Source organism: Scomber japonicus, chromosome 5 (genome assembly GCF_027409825.1).
Source record: "Scomber japonicus isolate fScoJap1 chromosome 5, fScoJap1.pri, whole genome shotgun sequence".
NCBI lineage: Eukaryota > Metazoa > Chordata > Actinopteri > Scombriformes > Scombridae > Scomber > Scomber japonicus.
The window spans coordinates 35,927,703-35,947,081 of NC_070582.1; the positions used below are offsets into that span (position 1 = coordinate 35,927,703).

General features: G+C 41.0%; 1 protein-coding gene across 1 annotated transcript; it reads right to left on the minus strand.

The window, feature by feature from the left end:
* Nucleotides 1-208: 208 nt before the first annotated feature.
* On the minus strand, nucleotides 209-15,498 carry LOC128359525 (uncharacterized). Its single transcript, XM_053320016.1, is given in 19 exon segments — nucleotides 209-308; nucleotides 871-3,021; nucleotides 3,023-4,453; nucleotides 6,005-6,027; nucleotides 6,297-6,869; nucleotides 7,975-8,937; nucleotides 9,194-9,232; nucleotides 9,352-9,477; nucleotides 9,648-9,707; nucleotides 9,859-9,993; nucleotides 10,165-10,383; nucleotides 10,512-10,579; nucleotides 10,750-10,843; nucleotides 10,948-11,220; nucleotides 11,312-11,415; nucleotides 13,828-14,436; nucleotides 14,525-14,700; nucleotides 15,118-15,312; nucleotides 15,458-15,498. Coding segments are annotated over 19 exon segments (7,380 nt in total).
* Between the last annotated feature and the right edge of the window lie 3,881 nt (nucleotides 15,499-19,379).

Sequence of the window (19,379 nt, forward strand, 5' to 3'; positions counted from 1 at the left end):
TCCAGCAGTCAGTTGTTAAACAAACAGCTGTGGCTTTTTTGACCCTTTCTTGGAGTGAAGCACATTCTCTATCATATAGGCCTGGGATGATTTTCTGCTTGGAACTGCATACATTGGATTGAGAGCATGGGTGTAGCTTCTGAATCCTTTGTCATCCACAATTGAGAATGGCTGAAAATCACGTGCAACCATTTTTGCAAGTTCCATATCAATTGTGTTCTGTCTGGCTGGAGTCATAGCCTTTTGCAAAAACTGGCTCATAGAGCTCTGGGTAGGTCCAGGTGGTTGTGGTGGTGTACTGCATGATGCTGTAGACATTGCAGCAGCAGCAACAGTTACAGTAGGCACACTGGCACCTTCATTTGCAGGTTCCCTTGCTTGTCTACTTTCTTCAAATTGCACTAATGGGTGAAGAGTTCTCGTGTGCCTGTACAGATTATTTGTGGAGCCTGCTCTATATGATATTTTTACCTTGCACAAATTACACTCCGCCTTTGAGCTGCTTTGAGCACTGAAATAGGTCCAGATTCTGCTACGTTTCCTGCTGCTGTCGCTCATTTTCTCACCATTCCTTGCACTCTCTCTCTCTCTCCCTCTCGCTCGCTCTCTCGTCCTCTTTCCCTCTCTTGTCTCCGTTCCGTCACCGTGTGTGCGTGTGCTAACCATAGACTGTATAAGTCTGTATAATTGGACGTAACATCCGTGACGTCACCCATTGGTTTGTGTGGACTGCTGCTCGGAAGCCAATAGTATCGAATCTAGGCAGCGCCATCTTGAAAATTTCAGGTGCATGCTGGGAAAAAAAGAACACGGATTCTACTTATATGGGCATGAGGCGGAGTCATGGACGGACGTATGGGCGGGACCAACGGCGGAGCGGGGAGGCTGCGTCTAACTCCACCTCTGTTGGTTACTTTGTCTTCATCACGTCCAATTGGTGTTGCCTTTTGAAGACCAGGCACTGTACATGGGAATTTTGCTCTTAATTTACTGCCAATCCTTTCATCATCAAAATTAACATAAATAGTTTTGGGGAGTTTGGTATTTTCATCAGATTTTACAAGACAAACAGTGCCACATACTCCATTAACAAGACCATCTGAAGTGTCTATGTTTTTGATGAGCATGACACGAGCATTTGGACCAACACTCAACAATTTATTTAAATATGTCTGTTTGTCAAAGGTATGTGAAGTAGTATTTTTTGCGAATCGCCCTGTTTGAGGATTTTTGTCAAAGTCTTGTGCTTTAATCTGAACAATATCAGAACATACTTTATGCAGCATCTTAAAGTTATGGGTTTCTACATCACTATTTGTTGCAAAAATGTGAAGGTCTTCTGTGTCATCACCCGTGCCTGTCTCACATCGTTTTAATAGTTTTTCATCTTGGACATTAAGTTTTTCTCCTTTTTTATGTTTCCTGATGCGATTTAGTGTCACAGCAAAGTTTTTATTTTTCTGTCGCACTATATCTGTTAACTCTACGTGACTAAAAGTATTTCCCCATAGGTTGGTCTCTGCTTGGTCTGTGTAAAGAGGCCTTCCTTTAACTGGTGGAAGTTGATAAAAATCTCCAACAGCTATTACAGATACATTACCAAAGGGAGAAAAATCAGCACACTGTTTAATTTGCCTCAGTCTGCCATGGATGTAGGTCAATAGTTTGTGATCAACCATGGAAATTTCATCTATGATTAATATTTGGAGATCTTTCAGACTGGCTCTTACAGTATTTACCTTTTCCTCTTTTAGTGGCTGATATGGTAATGAAACATTATTACAAATAGCAAAGCTATGGTGTATTGTAGTAGCATTAATGTTATAAGCAGCTACACCAGTAGGGGCAGTGAGTAAAACATGAACATCATCTGGATAATCTCACATTCTTGCTAACAGTCTTGTTGCCTCATAATACACAGCTTTAATTAAGTGAGATTTTCCTGTGCCTGCTCCACCAGAAATAAACACATGAAAAGGTGCAGGATTTTTACCATTAATTTTATCCAAGCACCACTGTCGTATCTTATAAAACACCTGTGACTGTAGATCATTCAGGGATCTCATAATAGCTTGTGCTTCAGAATGATTAATTTTCTTTTTTGGGAATTCTATAGACACCGGTGTCTTGTCTGGTTGCAAATCTGGAATAACGTCTCTTTCTGTAGGAAACAAATCTTTGTTAACACTCATCTCCTCCTCCAAACTTTCTAATCTCCCCAATTCAGCTTCAGGACAAAGCTCAGCCCAAGCATCTTCTTGAAAGCCTATGTGTGTTACAGCTTCTTCACAATGTTCTAATTCTTCAGCATTTATTTCAAATTTAGACCTGTTCAAATCAACCACCTCTTTTACAGATTTAATTTCATTGCCGTTAGTGACAGAACCAGTGTCATAAAACTCTTCAAAAGATAAAAATGGTGGGGGTTTCAACTGATTGCCTGTATAATAAGGCAAGAACAGCTGAAGCAAGCTTTGATAGTGCTTTTCAGGATGTTGTGTTGGTGAAAAGCGAACGTATCTCACAACAGCCACATCTGTCCATGTCCTCTTTTTTACAAAACCGCAGTCATTATCTAATTTAATCACATCGCTTCTACATTTTTCATTTTTGGGCACATCTCTATATTGTGAAGCATAAGTTGCTAAACACATGTCTTTAAACTCACTACTTTTAGGTCTATTTTTGTAGCGATCAGTGATGTTTGTCATCCAGATTTGGTCTTTGTTTGTGTCTTGTTGTTCTGCTCTCTTCTGAATTACATTTAGAGGAAGACTCTATACAATATTGTCTCCAGTCGGAACGAATACAACTTTTCTGGAGCACTCCTTTAATCGCATGTTTGTCAGTCGATATGCGCTTTCCTGAGCAGATACTTCTCTGTTGTGCAGAAACACACTTCCTAACTTGTTAAGAGACTGTTTTGCATCTAGTTTCCCTTTACTTTTAACTTCGTTCTGTGTATGTTGAAGTAGCAAACCCATTTCCCTTTCTGCTTTTGAGATATATGAGATGATATACTACACATGAATATGGATCACATACAAACTGAATGTCCAAATTTGCATTCCAGCAACGCAAAAAATCTTTGTTGTACTGATTTACCCAAACGTCGTTTACATTTCTTTTATGAATGACGCTAGTTTTCTTTGTAGTTAACTGATATGCCTTTTCAAAAATTGACTGAGTGATGCCAATGGAACTGAAGAGAGCGTCAACACTGTCAAATGTTGTTTCTTCATTTGAAAGAGCTAGTTTAACTTTACTCATTATTTCTTTAGCTTTTGCTTCTGCATCACACGTTTTTACATTACTTTGCTGCTGGTCTATGTTAGTTGTATCTTGTTGCTGCTGCTCCTCTGTTTTTGGTTTACAGATAAATGTTTTGTTGCTTGGAGGTCGTGGGAAATTAAACCTGCACGTTGTGCGCTTCTTTTTACAACTCTTAGAGTGTTTCTTACTGTGCATTTGAACGTTGGAAACAACCTCATGCATATCATCATTTTCAGGTGGGAGTTCACATGTTACATATTTATCAATGAAATCTATGACCTCCTGGTCTGTGTTACTGCCAATCTTTGGTGCATTCTCCACCCAAAACAAACAATGTGTATGTGGCGATCCACGCTGTTGAAACTCAACGCGAAAAAAATAGTCAATAATCTTGCCTATTGGCTGAGCAGGGGACATGATCACATCTTTTAGGAAAGAACGAAACCTATGATTGAACATTCTTGCTGCTGTCACAGGATTCTTCTTTAACAAATTACATTTTTGGGACCAGTCCATTTCATTTACATTGCCTTGCAAATTTTGCACTTTCATAAAGGTTTCCATCAATTCTGTCCAACGTAAATCCGCAGATGAAAAGGAACAGAACCAAGTAGGAATCCCAAGCTGCCTGACCATAGCAAATAAATCTTTTTGTACACTTTGCCAAAACACAGGTGTTCCGCGAATAGGTTTTAAGAATTTGTAGCCCATGTCACACTTTAAAACATTCTTAATAAAGTCTGTACTAGCAAGCGTCGAGGATGTAATCTGTATGTTCTCTCCTCCATGATACCCTTTCCTTAATGCAATGGAAACATTTGACACAACTTGATTAATCTCCGACAAATACTGTGCATAAAAGATGTAATCCAAGTTACTGCCAAATCGACCATCAGCATTAAGAACTCTACAATTCAGATAACGACTCAATGTCAACCTATGCTGTCTGGCATCATGAAAAGTACCAGTTCCCTTTGGGAAAAGAACAGGAAAACATTTAGCCTCATTGCTAACATCTGTAAGCAAACACACAGGACTGTTACCTTCTGCTGGAGCTACTGATAACACACTGTCAAAATGCTGATCTAATACTTCCTGTGCAACATCTACAGCCCCCATACTCAAGTAGCGGCCCGCGGGCCTTTTGTGGCCCTCGGGGTGTCTTTTAATGGCCCTCGAGCTGTTTTGAAATTTTTTTTTAATTATTAAAAAAAAAAAAAAAATCGCGCTGGGTGCTCTTATTTTGAAACCGTGCGCCGCGATCTGTACCAGAGTCGCCTAACCAACGAGCACGTGCATCAGTGTGTCTCCCTGGCAATCACACCATATCAGCCCAGGTTTGAAGCATTGGCCAAAGAAAGCAGAGGCCAATTCTCCCATTAAAGGGGACATGTGAGAAATGTGAAATAGTTTGGTAAACAAAGCACAAAAGTGGGCTGTCTGAAGGGTATTTGTTTTTTTTGTTTTTTATCTTGAACAGGGTTATGTTTGGTTTTATTTAGTTATTTATTTTAATATATGCCCAAATTAAAATTATATTTTTATTTTAGGAAATATTTTTGTTTTTAATAAAAAGGAAATGTTATGTTAGGGCTGGGCGATATGGCCTTTTACTAATATCCCGATATTTTTAAGCCGTTTCACGATGACACTATATATATCTCGATATTTTGCCTTAGCCTTGAATTAACACTTTGATGCATACAATCATGCCAGTATGATGATTCTACGTTTCTACATTAAAACATTGTTCATACTGCATTAATATATGCCGATTTTAAACATTCATGCCAAAAGCGTAAATCACAACTAAACAAATTCATCAAAACTGTATTTATTAAAGAGTTATTAAGCAGTGGCACAAACATGTCATTTCAAAACAAATAAAGTGTCTTTTATGCATGATGTAACTAATACGACAAATCAAAATAACACTAAATTAAAGCACATTTTGTGCATAATGCCACAAAAATATTTTAAAAGAAAAATATGCACTTTTGTGCAGGGTGTCACTGAGATGACATTTCAAAACAACACTAAATTAAAGTGCACTTTTTTTACATAATGCCAGTACAATATTTAAACAAATGAATACAATAAAGTGCCTTTTTCTGCATCATGTCACTATTAAACATTTCAAACAACACTAAATAAAAGTGCACATTTTGTGCATAATGCCACTAGGATATAAAGGTAGAGCTGTCTCTGCTAGGTAGATTATATCAAGTGTGTTGATGATCTTTCTGAATCCGGGCTTTTTAACCACACTCACTGGGGCCATGTCTATCTCAGTGTGGCATGTTACTGCGGACGTTATCTCCTTCTGTTTTTGACTATTTTAGTCGTATTGCTGTTCTGGAAAAAGAAGACGCCAGACTCAGTTGCGTCAGTGCTGGTAGCTTCGGCACTTTCTTCAATATGTCACTGGTCGGAGATGTGCTCTTGCAGAGTTTCAAGCACACATGGTGATATAACTTTGCTGTACTACCAGCTTTTGTGGTGACACTTTTATGGCGTACTTTACATATTACGGTTATTTGTTCAACGTCCTCCCTCTTGTACCCAAACCACCGCCAGATGATGGATCCTGAATTGTTTTTCTTGGAAATTAAATCTCCCTCTTCCACTTGTCATAGCACCTGCTGCTCCCGCGACCTGAGATCACTGCTGCTGCTGCTACATGCTGCTGGGCATATGACTTTGCATGCACAACAGAACGTGTTGTACGTACCTAGGTGCGCTTGTTTTATCTCTCTGTGCGGAGAGATGAGAGAGTGAGAGAAACCTGTAGTTCAACGGGCCGCGACTAAAAACAAATGCCATGCCATGCTGTTGTTTATCATTAAAGTGTTCCTCTTCTATGTCTTTTACCTCTTCACCCTCATCACTTGTATTACCATCATCATTTTTTATCTTTTTCAAGAGGATTCGTCCAATCTGTATTAATTTCCACATCTTTATACCACTTATTATGAGATTTTAAATGTTCTAGAGCACAATGAACTTTATTTATTTGTGTGGACATACTGATATTCATAATGCCCTTTGTAGGTAATTTTCCTCTTCAATTTAACACGAATCATTAAATCCTGATTTTCTAACCTAGGAAGTACATTATTAACAGCATTATTGTTAGAAGGAACACAGGTTACAGGGCCATGGACACCATTTTGTCCTCCCTTAGGTAGAGCTAGTACTTTCATGAAGGGAATATGCTGTGCAATTAAATGTTGTTCTAAAGAGTTTAATGTATTTAGTTCTGGTGGAATAGGATCTAACTGTAGATTATTAATTGCACTTTCTTCAGGTACTTTTCCACTAAGGATTTTTCTGTGGCAGGTGTGACAAATCCACAATTTACCAACATGTGTCCATTTTAAAGTACAGTCTGCAGTACATTTATCACCACATTCATGAAGATATGTGGAAGTTATACATTTATCTGCCAATGAAGCTACTACAGATCCTTTCTTTCCATATTGTTCTTTTCTACACTGAAGTACCTGATGTTGGAATAATAATCTATGACATACACAGCAAACATATTCTGGGCCCTGTTTAACCTTTTCTCTAAATTGCTGAATTACAAAATCTATCTGATGTTTTTGCAGCTTTTTGATTAATTTTTTTCCTGGTTTCGCTTCTTTATAGACTGGGCGTAATCAGGGTTAGATTTATACTTTTCTGAAATATAATGTCTCACATGAGCACGATGATCAGGAGAATTGGCATATTTTTTTTAACACTGCTGTGTTTTACTTTAGACCTGAACTCATCATCTGAAGCATATTTTTTAACACTGCTCTGTTTTACTTTAGACCTGAACTCATCATCTGAAGCATATTTTTGTGCACTGCTCTGTCTTAACTTTGTTCTATACTGCTGATTGGTAGAATATTTATCTTTAACAGTTTGTATTACCTGAGCTTTGTGTTCTTCATTTGTAGCATACTTCGTAACACTGGCCTGCTGTTTTGTTTGTCTATATTTATTGTCGGTTGAACATCTGTGTTGTACTTTCATTATTTTTTGTTTCCTAAATTTGCTGTTATCAGCATATTTCTCCCTCTCTTTCCTCTTCTGCCTATCATTACAGGTTTTAAGAGGTGAAATAACATCAAAACTTACCTTTGCATGACTCATTTCACCCAAGGTACTTAAACTAAAACATTTACTAGAGATATTATCTTTCACACATGCAATGGGCTCATAATGACATTCATTGCAGTGTTTAAGATAAATCCCTTTGTTTACAGGTGGTGCACAACTTGAGCTATACTTTAACCATTTCTGTTGACTATATGTATAAATATTAACTTTAAACAAATCTGCAGCAGCCTGAATTTCAAGCTCTGTAGCCCAAGTGCCAACATATTTCATGCGTGAATCGGTAATATACTGCTGTACAGATGTAAACTCTTGTCTAACAACATTACGGTACACATCAGTACTATGTTCAATATGCTTGACAACAGCCACGCGAATAGCCCTATGGTATGACTCTAGTCCACTAAAAACATGTGACATAGATCGAAAGAAACAATTACCATCTGGCTGAATATCGATGGTAGTACATGGTTCTGGCTGTTCAATATCTAAACAATCAGCAACAACAATGTCCTCATGACTTAAACTGGAGACAATGTCAAGTTTGTTGCAGATGCTCCTCTTATCAGCTAATGTCAAACACTTAAATGTTACATTGCTGGCATTTGTCTCAGACACTAAACAAATTGATGATTCATCATCAGTGTCATCTGCACCTCCCACTGTCTCCAACTGCTGCTCACTGTCTATCACTATCTCTGACTGCTCACGGTCTGTCACTGTTTCTGGCTCAAAGTCAACACTACATCCCTCTCCTGAAACCTCATCACAGTCATGCACGTGTGCACTGGTACCATGTACTGCTGTGTCACTTGTTGAAGAATGTGGTACAACAACAACAGCCTTAACACCAGTGACTTGAAACAACTTGTCCCTAGCATGTGCATCATAGGCATACAGTGATTGGACAAGGTTGGTGACGTGCGTGTAGAGTGCATCCAGACTATCATAGTAGGCAATGATACTGCTACCATCAGGTTGCCAACCACCATCATCACCACGTGCATGTGGATCAAACACGGAAAACCTGGACCCTTGCTTGAAAACCACACACATGTTCTTCCTAATGGTCAACAAGCAAGCATCTGCCTGAAACATGGCCCTCTGGAAAGCAACATCCAGAGGCATGGCCACATCTTGCAGAGCAGGGTCATAGTCCTCTACATCAATGTCTCCTGTGAGTGTGTCTAGGTACTCCAATCTAAATGTGTTGTTACACAACACATGCTCCCTGGGCCACTCCCTTACAAAAATGTACCCACTACGATGAGCATCACTAATCATGTGGTGTTTCTTCATGTAAGTGTAAAAGTCGTTGCCCTTGACTAAAACATTGTCAATGTCAGTCTGAGTCCAAGTCCAAGCGCTCTTTACAACATTGGTCATAACTGCAGTCACACTGTTTGTGGCACACTGCTTGTGCCTGTTACGACCAAAACGCTTGTGCCCCTGATTAAAGGACCCACGAATGAAAGACATGACAGGATCATGAATCACTTGATCCTGGACATCACCGTCATGCACACGCTCCACTGCCGTCCCCTCTGCGTCACAGGACTGATGAATCAAACACACAAACAATTAGGTATCAATTAAAGTAGCTGTACAACATTCAAAACAAATCACCACAACAAAATGTATACACATTAACAATGTAGAAATTAAAAATATATGTCAAATGTTTACTGTAATACAAACCCAATAGTCTGGGGGAGGAAATAAATAACCTGTGTGGGCAACATATAAATATGCTTAAACAATAATGTGCCATTATTTCAGTGTATGAATCAATACATAAAAATAAATAACAAACCTGCTGCACATCCTCCACCTGCAGGTTCATGGCACGCTCCTGTAAGGAAAATTATGGAAAGCCAATTGAAGAGACTATAGGTAACTTAAAAAATTAATACATTCATATTTTAGCACCACAAGACAAAACTGTAAAAACAAATTGTATAATGTACATACCTTCCTGGTGTCCCCCAGTGACTGATCAGAAGGAGGTGCGCCGACCTCCTTCCTCTCAGCCACTGTAGCAAGACAGGCAGGAACCAGGGTGGGAGAAGCCTGGGCCTCCAGCGCAGCTGCCTCCTCCTAAGAAAAAAAGACATAAATACATGAACACCATGTAACCTACAGGGTCCTTTCATAACTTCACACTTACTAACTACATATGATCAAATGTGGAAATAAGCTGTCACTGATTAGCATATCTGTAGAAAAACTTTTCAAAGAAGTGAAATATTTAATAAACAAAAACAGACCTCTGGCTGGACCACCCGCTTCCGGGAGGCAACAGGTCTCCGGCGACGTTCCCTTGTAGTCTTCCAAAATAAGAGAAACACAAAAAACATTTTGAAACCATATTTTGGGCATTGCTCAGTTCAAACTACATAAAACAGCATGGCCTGTTGTGTCTGAAATCATCAAGCAGATGAAACCAAATGACCAAATTTTAAAGTTAAGTTAAGTTACCTTCTGGTGCGCCGCCACTGCTGTAGAAACAGGAGCAGGAACGTGGACGGTGCCATCACCCAAAACATCCAGAAGTTTGCAGCTAAACCACACGGGGTTCAACACGACAGAACATTCCTTCAGCACCACGTTCCCCTGACAATAAAAGCAGTTGATTAGAAAACATGTAACAAAACAAGTACCGTTAAAGTTTAATAAGTCACTGTATGTAACAAAGATGACAAACCTCCTGCTGAACCACCTTCTTCTTGGCAGCAAGGTCAGCTGGTCGAGTCGTGTAGTAAACTGTAGTAAATGCCACATTACCTTCCTGCCTCGTCCAACGACGTTCCACTCAAAGGGGTTTGAGTGCAGTGGCACCGTGACCTCTCCCGTCACGTCCACCCGGGGGGAGCACCTGGGAACAGGGGGCGATGGCCTGGCTCGAACCTCTGGCTCTGGCTTGCTCGACTCCAGCTGCTGGTAGGAAGCAAACCACAACAACTCCAACAGGATAGGCATCCCATGACTGTCACTGAGGTGCACCTGCAAAAATACATAATGATCAGTTTGGTGAACAATTTTCTGATTTAAGACATGCATCAGCCATTAAGTTCATATATGAAGTACAAAGGCCAGTATATCAAACTCCTATGATAACAAATTTTACTTACACCATCCCTGCACCACAGCTCCCGGTGGCCCAAGGGGAAGTGCTCAGCAGTGGCCTGGTAGGAGATCCCTTAAAGAAATAAAACATCCATAAAATTATTTAGTTTCAACTGTTTTTGTTAAATGTAAAATGCTAATGAACACTAAAAACACCATTCCATTTTTTCCAAACTGCTTAATTAGATATAATCCATCATATATCCACCTGCACAAAAAGTACACACATTTGTCTATACATACCCATCTGCGCCGCAACACGGTGGTACTCCTGGCTCAAAAGCTCCTGGTAGTCCATCTCCACGGTCAGGCGGCGGGGAAAATCCAGGACACACAGCTAACAATAAACAAAAATTGTTGTTTTAGAGATCATGCAGCTGATGCATTAACACTGCCACTATCAGACATAATAAATGCAGTACTAAAAAGAAAAAAACTTGCCTTCGGCCAACGGCGACACATGGCAGTCAGGAGCCTCCTGAACTCCACTGCAGCCTCGTCGACGGTCCGGCTGGCAGTCAAGTCATTGCCAGGAGCCAACAGACAGACTGCCTCTGGGATCCGAGGGAGAACAGCATTCTCAACCTCAGTCCTCAGCTGCGCTGCTGAGGCCCCCGGCGTTGACATGAAACCAAAGGACATCCTCCCCTCTGGCATCTGGACGAACTCATCTACGATAGCACGTAGATGGGAGGCCCCGACAATCAGAACGAACTGTAACAATAGAGAGATTTTTTTTAAGAACAACAATCTACAGTATTTATCACAAATAGAATGATTTACCAAATACTACAACAATAATTACCTTCTTGTCTGGGGCATCAGCAGGGATGACCAACTTGTGGCTCCTGCCCGCGAACGCTGAAGTTGGCCAGTCCCGAACTGCATGGCGGTACCCAGTACCGCAGCCTGTGTAGGAAACACAGACAATACTAATAAGACTTAATTCACCTTTACAAAGTAGCAATTTCTAAACAAATGCAAAACACCCCAGCAACTAACAAATTACTATGTGAACTTAAGTGACTACTTACGTTTTTTTTTTTTAATCTCAATTTTTATTAACAAAATCCGGCAGTACATAGACAAAATCCTAAATATTTCTGTCAACATGTAGCCAAAATAACCAAGCAGATTATTGCTAATACTCTTAGTATAAATAATAAGACAGGACATAGGAAGTCGCTAAACTGAAAACACAGGCGGGGGACGGGGGAGTACTGCAGTCGAGGAATCCCCTGTTTACTTTTGAATTTGGCCGTGACCTAGCAACCGAAGCGCGTGCCACCACTACCGAGGCAGGGAAGGGAAATATACAGCAAAAGCTATCCAAAAGCAGCAGCTCCGAAGAACGTTCGAGAACCAAGCAATGGGTACTGCCCACTCTTGTTGATCTAAAGGGGCGTTCACACCAAAAGCGTCTGACGTGAATTGAGCAGCAAGTATACATAGAAAATCAATGTAAATGGCGCGATAACACGCGATTTCATATCAGGCGGCGCGAATGGAGCGTCTGGCGCGACGCGAATGAAGCGTCTGGAGCGGTGCGAATAAAGTTGGAAAAATGTAACTTTTCGGGTGACATCGCGCCGCGACATCCAATCAGCGGCGAGTTTCTCCCAACGTCACATCCGTGACGTAAGCACGTAAACTTGTCCACAAAGAAGAGAAGAGAAGAGAAGATGGAAGAAAAACTTATAGTTGCAGTTTGTGGGCTCCCTGTGTTGTACGTGCATCATTTTACCGGGACCGGAACAAAAAGGAGGAGGCCTGGGCACGGGTTAGTGTCGAGGTGGGACTCTCTGGTAAGTTCTGAGACTATTTGTGGCTTCTTTTACCACCTTACTGACTGTGTTTATGAAACGTTAGTATTGGTTAGTACTAGCAACGGCAGACTGTCCTGCTTGGCAAGATACAAGTTTCAGTTTATGTGTGAATGTTTTCATTGTCTGAATATTTAATTTAGGTAGATGCTAATTATACAAAGTGTATGTCTGTGTATGTGTTTGCAGCTGAGGTGTGTCGTAAAAAGTGGAAGGGGCTGAGGGATACATATCTAAAAAAAAAAGGGGAAGGAGAAAGGAGGAGCGGGTCGGCAGGAGGGCCATTAAAAAAGTGGCGTTTCTCTGCGGTCCTATCCTTCCTCGATCCCTTCACCAGTCCTAGGGAGACCAGTGGCAACATGGGTGGGGGGATCGAGGAAGACTGGACCGCAGAGAATACAAACGTAGATGGTGAGGCAGAAGCAGGGCCATCAGGAGAAGCAGGGACATCAGCAGTTGATGACGGTTGGTTAAGTTAATGACAGTTGGTTAAGTGAAGACAGACACATATGCAGTATCAATGCCATTTATTTCTGTATTGTTTCAGTTACATTTGTTTCCATTACATTTCAAATTATTTTAATTTTGGATCATAAAATAATTTCTCTTTTATAGATCAATCCTCTACTGAAGGTGAGGACACAGCTCCTGCTGCTGCTCCTGCTTCTCCTGCTGCCCCTCCTGCTGCCCCAGTTCCTTCTTCTTCTTCCATTGGTATGTACTGTACAAAAGTTGAATTGTGTTTATTTGTAGGGCTCAAGTCCAAATAGAAAATTAACCTTTACAAACTATATCACTGAGTGAATGTTGTGATTTTGATTTCATACAGTTGCACGGACAGGGAAGAGGAAGAGAGGGCAGGAGGATAGAGAGCGCCTCATTGAGGACCTACTTCTGCAAAATCTGCAGAGGGCTCCCCTGCCACCACCACCACCACCTGCCTGGAGAGAGGAGGAACAATTTTTGCTCAGCCTGGCTCCTTCCCTCCATAGGCTGCCACCCCTGCAAAGAGATTTCGTAAAATTTCAAATTCACAAATTAATTTATGAATCTTCAACGATCACTTTAAATTTGGACCTTATTGAGTAGCTGGGGTGGTAACCTATGGAGGGAATGAGCCAGGCTGCTTTTTCTTTTCTATTATAATTTAACTGTACATACATTTTTGCATAATCACTTATATACTGCTTTTTCTATTCTATTATATATTTTTTTTACTTGTGTATTTAATACTTAATATTTTTATATAAACAAATATATTTATTGACTTTCTTCTCATGTCATTCTTTCACATATATTCTTTCAAGTGCAATGAGAGATTGAAGTGTAGACAGCTAAATAAAGGTTAAAGTAAAGAAAAGAAAGTTTAATGGTATAATAGTAGTATTATACCATTATAGTTATAGTAATAATAATCAGATGTGTCAGTATGGTAGTAATGGAGTATTGCTCAATAGTTGTATTTGGGTGGCTCTTAAAAGAGCCGTTTTTGAGGTGCCTGTGCAGTAGATGTTATGTTGCCATGGGACCACTCCCTCTGCAGAGAAGAAGGCTGTGAAGGTCTCCCGAACCCTGATGGCCTCTCTCGCAGAGTTGTTGGCGCCAACTCTCCCCAGACCTGGCAGTGGCTCCACCTCACTCCCTGCGATGCTCCCCCCAACTCCAGGTGTCTGGGCTGTCGGGGCTGTCATCCGCAGGAAGTTGTGAAGAAGACAGGTCGCCTTCACACACTTCTCTGCCACTTCCGGGTGGACCTCAAGGACGCGGTGGTACATCCTCCACTGAGACGCGAGGATGCCAAAAGCATTTTCAACCACCAACCTGGCCCGGGACAGACGGTAGTTGAAAATCCTCTTGTCTCTGGGGAGGATGCGTCCAGGGAAAGGCCTCATGAGGTTTTTCCTCAGTGGAAAGGCCTCATCGGCAACAAAACAGTGAGGCTGAGGTCCTCTGTGCTCAGCTGCTGGTAGAGGCTGGTCAGGAGGCAAGTGGAGGGTTCCAGCATGAAGTGCCTGTCCAAAGGCAGAGTTGGCCAGGATACCTCCATCGCTGGTTCTCCCGTACCCCCCAACATCAATCACTCGGAAGCAGTAGTTGGCATCAACAACTGCCAAGAGAACAATTGAAAATGTTCCCTTGTAGTTGAAGAACTGCGATCCAGAGTTGGGGGGGGGCCTTCAGCACAACATGCTTGCCATCCAGAGCTCCACAGCAGAGAGGAAAATTCCACCTCTGCTGAAATTGCTCTGAGATGGACCTCCACTTGTCTGTGGTGGGCACGGCCATGAACTCCTCCACCAGGCAGTCCCAAATGGCACTCACCACAGCAGGCAGGATAATGCTTCTGTAGGAGTCTCCTGTAGCCAGAAACCTGCAACAACATAGGATAGATGAAGGGTCAGGCTTAAGTTCTTCGAACTTTTATCTATTCTACATTTAAACTTAAATTAGAAATTGCAAGTTTTGTGGTAAAAATATGTCCATGTATATTATGTTACAAATTCTCTGCAATCACATTATGAAATAATAACCATAATATTTCCCAATATCTGGCAAGAAAGGTGAACAATATTTTTTTCTCTCCCCTTTCAGACTAAATACTATCATTTGACTGAAGTTTATAGCTTAATGTGCATGTATCTGTACAGTCAGTTAAGTTAGCAGTTAAGTTAGGTACAGTCAGTCAAGTCAGTTAAGTTAGCAGTATGAAGTTACCTATGCTATATATTTTTACATATTCATTTTGCAGCAGGCTAATTAGTAGACGAATTATGAAAAGGCAACTCACCTCAGACAGATGGACAGGCGCTCCGCAGCTGGGATGGAGCGCCTGTAGTTGGTGTCCAGACGGGAGATCCTGGCACCGACCCGAGCCAACAGGTCCTCAAACTGGGCACCAGTCAGTCTGAGGTACCGCTGGAACCGGTTGTCATCCAGCCGGAGCTCCTGGAGGAGACGGTGAAATTCCCCCAGCTCCGTGCGCCTCTGGAGGCGAATGGAGCGATGATCCAAAAATTGAAAGCGGCGCGATAGACGCGATTCAAGCGATTAATTCGCGTCAGACGCTTTTGGTGTGAACGCAGTATAATATATTAAGATGTGGCGTCCAATCACAGCACTGCACCTACGCGTATGTCAAGTCTCCACCAATGACTGCAGAGAAATCCATGTACCCCACGTGCCCGCCATTAAATCTGCTGCTCGGAAGCCAATAGTATCGAATCTAGGCAGCGCCATCTTGAAAATTTCAGGTGCATGCTGGGAAAAAAAGAACACGGATTCTACTTATATGGGCATGAGGCGGAGCCATGGACGGACGTATGGGCGGGACCAACGGCGGAGCGGGGAGGCATTTAAAAATATATACATTATTCCTGCATACTTTCAGCTACAGACTCCATTCAAACGTTGAAATGTAGCCACATATCTCATCTATAGATGTGTGTAATTTGGTCTGGCTATGTTTTATACTTCTTGATCTGCGGACCCACATGTGCACCTTGTTCCTCTCCCATTCAAATCTCCATACTGTCTGTGCATGCTCTGTCCTCATGCTGCACGGTCGTTAACTACCATGGCAACGACTGTGTGTGTATGTGTGTGCACATGTGTGCGGGCGTGTGTGTATGTACGCGTGTGTCGGTATCGGTGAAAACATGGAGCGGAGTTTCATTGATTTGGGTTTTCTCTCAATAAACAAGCGAGATGGATTAAATAATAAGGCTGTGACACCGCAGTCTGAAAACGGCGCTGAGTGAATAGGTAGAAGTGTGTGTGTGTGTGTGTGTGTGTAGGGGAGTTATTGTTACTTTGATTGCGTGAGAGTTGACAGCTCTGATTAAGCCACTTTTCGTTTTTCTGTTCAATGCATTTTATCCAAGTTTTGTTGTCTACAGATCTGTAAATGCGGACGCATGCGCAAGGTAGATCCACAAATCACTCATTTGGGAAATTTCCATGAAAGAGGAAAGGTAAGAGGTATTTTCTTAATTGTGGTTTTAGTGTCAACCCGTAATGACGAAGCAAGTTATTTCTTTTTTCAGGACAATGTGGTCTATCACAATGATGTATGCTGCAGTGATGTCACATGAATGTATAAATAATTAATATCGTGTTATAACGTGTATTAGTGTGAATGTCGTTTGGAGTTGATTGTCATGTTTTATGTTCAGATGGCTACCAATTCGCCTAGAAAGTTTGCAGCGGTGGAGGACAAAGAGGTCATGGAAGTAAGGGGTGCTTTACAAATGCTAAGTGTAAGTATTAAATGTGGCGGGTTTTGTGCTGTTTTGGCGAATTTTTGACAAGAAGTGGGGAAACAGATTTGCAATCTTATAAACAATGTTGCTCTGATCTGAGATATTATGAAGTGCTGCTTTTGATGAAAGAAAAAAATGTTTTATCCATTTTATAGCATAATGATCTAATGAACCCATTCTCTGTAGACACACTATTTTGGATGGAGTGACAAGAAAATAAGTGTAATAAATTAGATATGATAAAGATTAGGTGAAATTGGATGAATACATTCTATTATTAATTCCTTATAACATCTACAATTGTTTAACCTCTAAAACTGGAGAGCCCCCACCATCTGGGGCAACAGTGCCCCCTATAAATGAAAAACGTCTCAGAGCAGCAAAACAAGCACCAATATAGTCATATGACACACTATGTAGCAGCTCAGCCATCAGCCAGCACAACCATTACAGCTCAACAAAACACAAGTCAAACACCGAGCAACTGATTGGGCCTTTTGCAAAAACACTAATCCGTCTAAGCACTAAATATATCTCTACTAAAATCTTTGCAGTGCTTTACTTTATTAACATGAAACTTGGCACATATCATGTTCAGATGCTGTGCTACAGTTTCAAGAGTTTTTTGGCTACAGCAGCATAATTCAGAAGGTGTTATTCACTCTAAAGGTGTACATTTTTGTCAGGCGAAAATTAAATATTTAATTTATGTTGTGTACAATCTTCATTTGGTCTGACCCAGTAACACATATGTTGATGCTTTCACCTCTACAAGTATCTCACAAGTGTTACCTTTATTATGATACCAATATTATTCATATACACCTTGTAGTTATCTGAGTTATGAATAATATACCATATTCATTTTGGGTATGGTATTTTCGAGCAGGACCCTGAGCCAGAGGTCTAGGGACCTGATAGCAGTTAGGCCTACAATTGGCGGTGTTTTGTCCCATGTCTCAATAATCAGTTCTATAAAGTGATGCTTCATATTGTTTTATGATTGATGTGTACATTGCTTATTTTGTATATGCAGTACGCCTGTGTTGATCCAGTTGCTGCCCGTGAGGACCTATATAAGGAGAGCCTGGCTGTTCATGGCCAGGCCATGCAGGTCCTGGTGCGCCAGGTGCGGGCAGCCATGCTGGAGGGCCAGCTAAAAGCTGCAAAGCTGCAGCTGGAGGTGGAGCAGGCGGCTGCCTGTCTCCTAAAGGATGGTGAGTGTTTGTGTTTAGTTGTGATTTGCGTGTTGTCAAAGATATGACTGATATGGTTGTGTAATAATATTACAGTGTTTATGTGTTTGTTTTTGGGCTGGATCACAGCAAAGTGGGGGTTAGCCTTAGTCTGTCATTGAGTGAATGAGTGATCAATTTGGTGAGTCATGGAGTTACACCATTGGTCGGTTGAAGTTTCCACCTAGATGTTACTGTTTGAAATTAATAGGATATTAAAAAAAGATGTCCACAAGTATTTTGCTGAAATTCAGCTTAATCACATCATGTGATATGCTACTTCACTACAGTTTAATAATCAATATTACTGGGACCAGTATAGAAAATGATTGATGAAAATGTCATGTCCAGGAATTCCCATTATAGACAGAAATGAGTATCCCTGTAACATTTGGCAATGATTAGGCCAATTAAGTTTGTCAATTGGCAGGGTTACATGGATATTGTCATTATATTTTTGTTCATGATTGTGTTATAAAGAATTAGTTTGACAAACAGGCAATGACATTATTAATGCATTTATATTTTTTTCTACATGTGTGCAGACAATGACACCCCCCGCCCCCATTGGACGAAACGGAGGACGTCCCCATTGAGGATTAGTTTTTTTTGTTAAATTGTTTATTTTAAGTTGTATTGTTGACATATTTTTAATAAAGTTTTATTGATTGTTTCTTGTGGTGGTTGGTTGTTCATTTTGAGGTAATGTGTGTAGGTGTCATTTAAAATGTTATGGGAGGGAGGGAAGTGGAGAGAGATGGTGATAGTTTTGGAATCATTACAAGTTCTCTCCACTGGGTGGCAGGGTTAATCAATTAAGGGTCTTTACTTGTATGTTAAACAAAAACCTTTACTGTGGAATTATTTCACATATACAGGTTGTTCTTTTAATAGTGTGTTATGGAGTTACAGTAAATCAGAGACAAGCAGACCATCATTTCATATTGATTTACACTAAAACGGGCGAGTCGCGTGGGGGGCGAGTTACGCTGTTCATAACTGTTCGGTACGAATAGTTCTAGTTTTATTTGTTTTTCTTTGAATCAGAGGGAGAAGCAGCTGAAGAGGACTCCTCAGGTGGTGAGGCCCGTCTGGGAAGGCAGAGGAGGAGGCCAAACCCTGACACCTGGAAGAGCAATATCCAAAAAAGAAGGCGAATGAGGGGCCAATCCTATCTCAGCAGGATAAACAAAGAGGGTGTTTTGAAGGAGGCGAGACAAAGGGGCAAACCATGTCATTCCACTGCCTGCCAAACGTCTTCTAAACTGAACTGCAGACAATTGGATGAGTCAAAAAGACAAGACATTTTCAAGTACTTCTGGGATAAATTAGATTGGAAAGAGAGGAACATTTATGTCAAATCAATAGTGGAATTGAGTGATGTGAAGCGGCGGCGGACAGGAGCAGAAGAGTCCAGGCATTCAGTTTCCATTTTTTATCACCTTGTTGTCGATGGCAGAAGGCTTAGGGTGTGTCAGCGAATGTTCATGTCAACATTAGGGATTAAGCAGTAGTTATATTTGAGGAGGGTGGGGAGAAGAGGGAAAAGTCCTCAG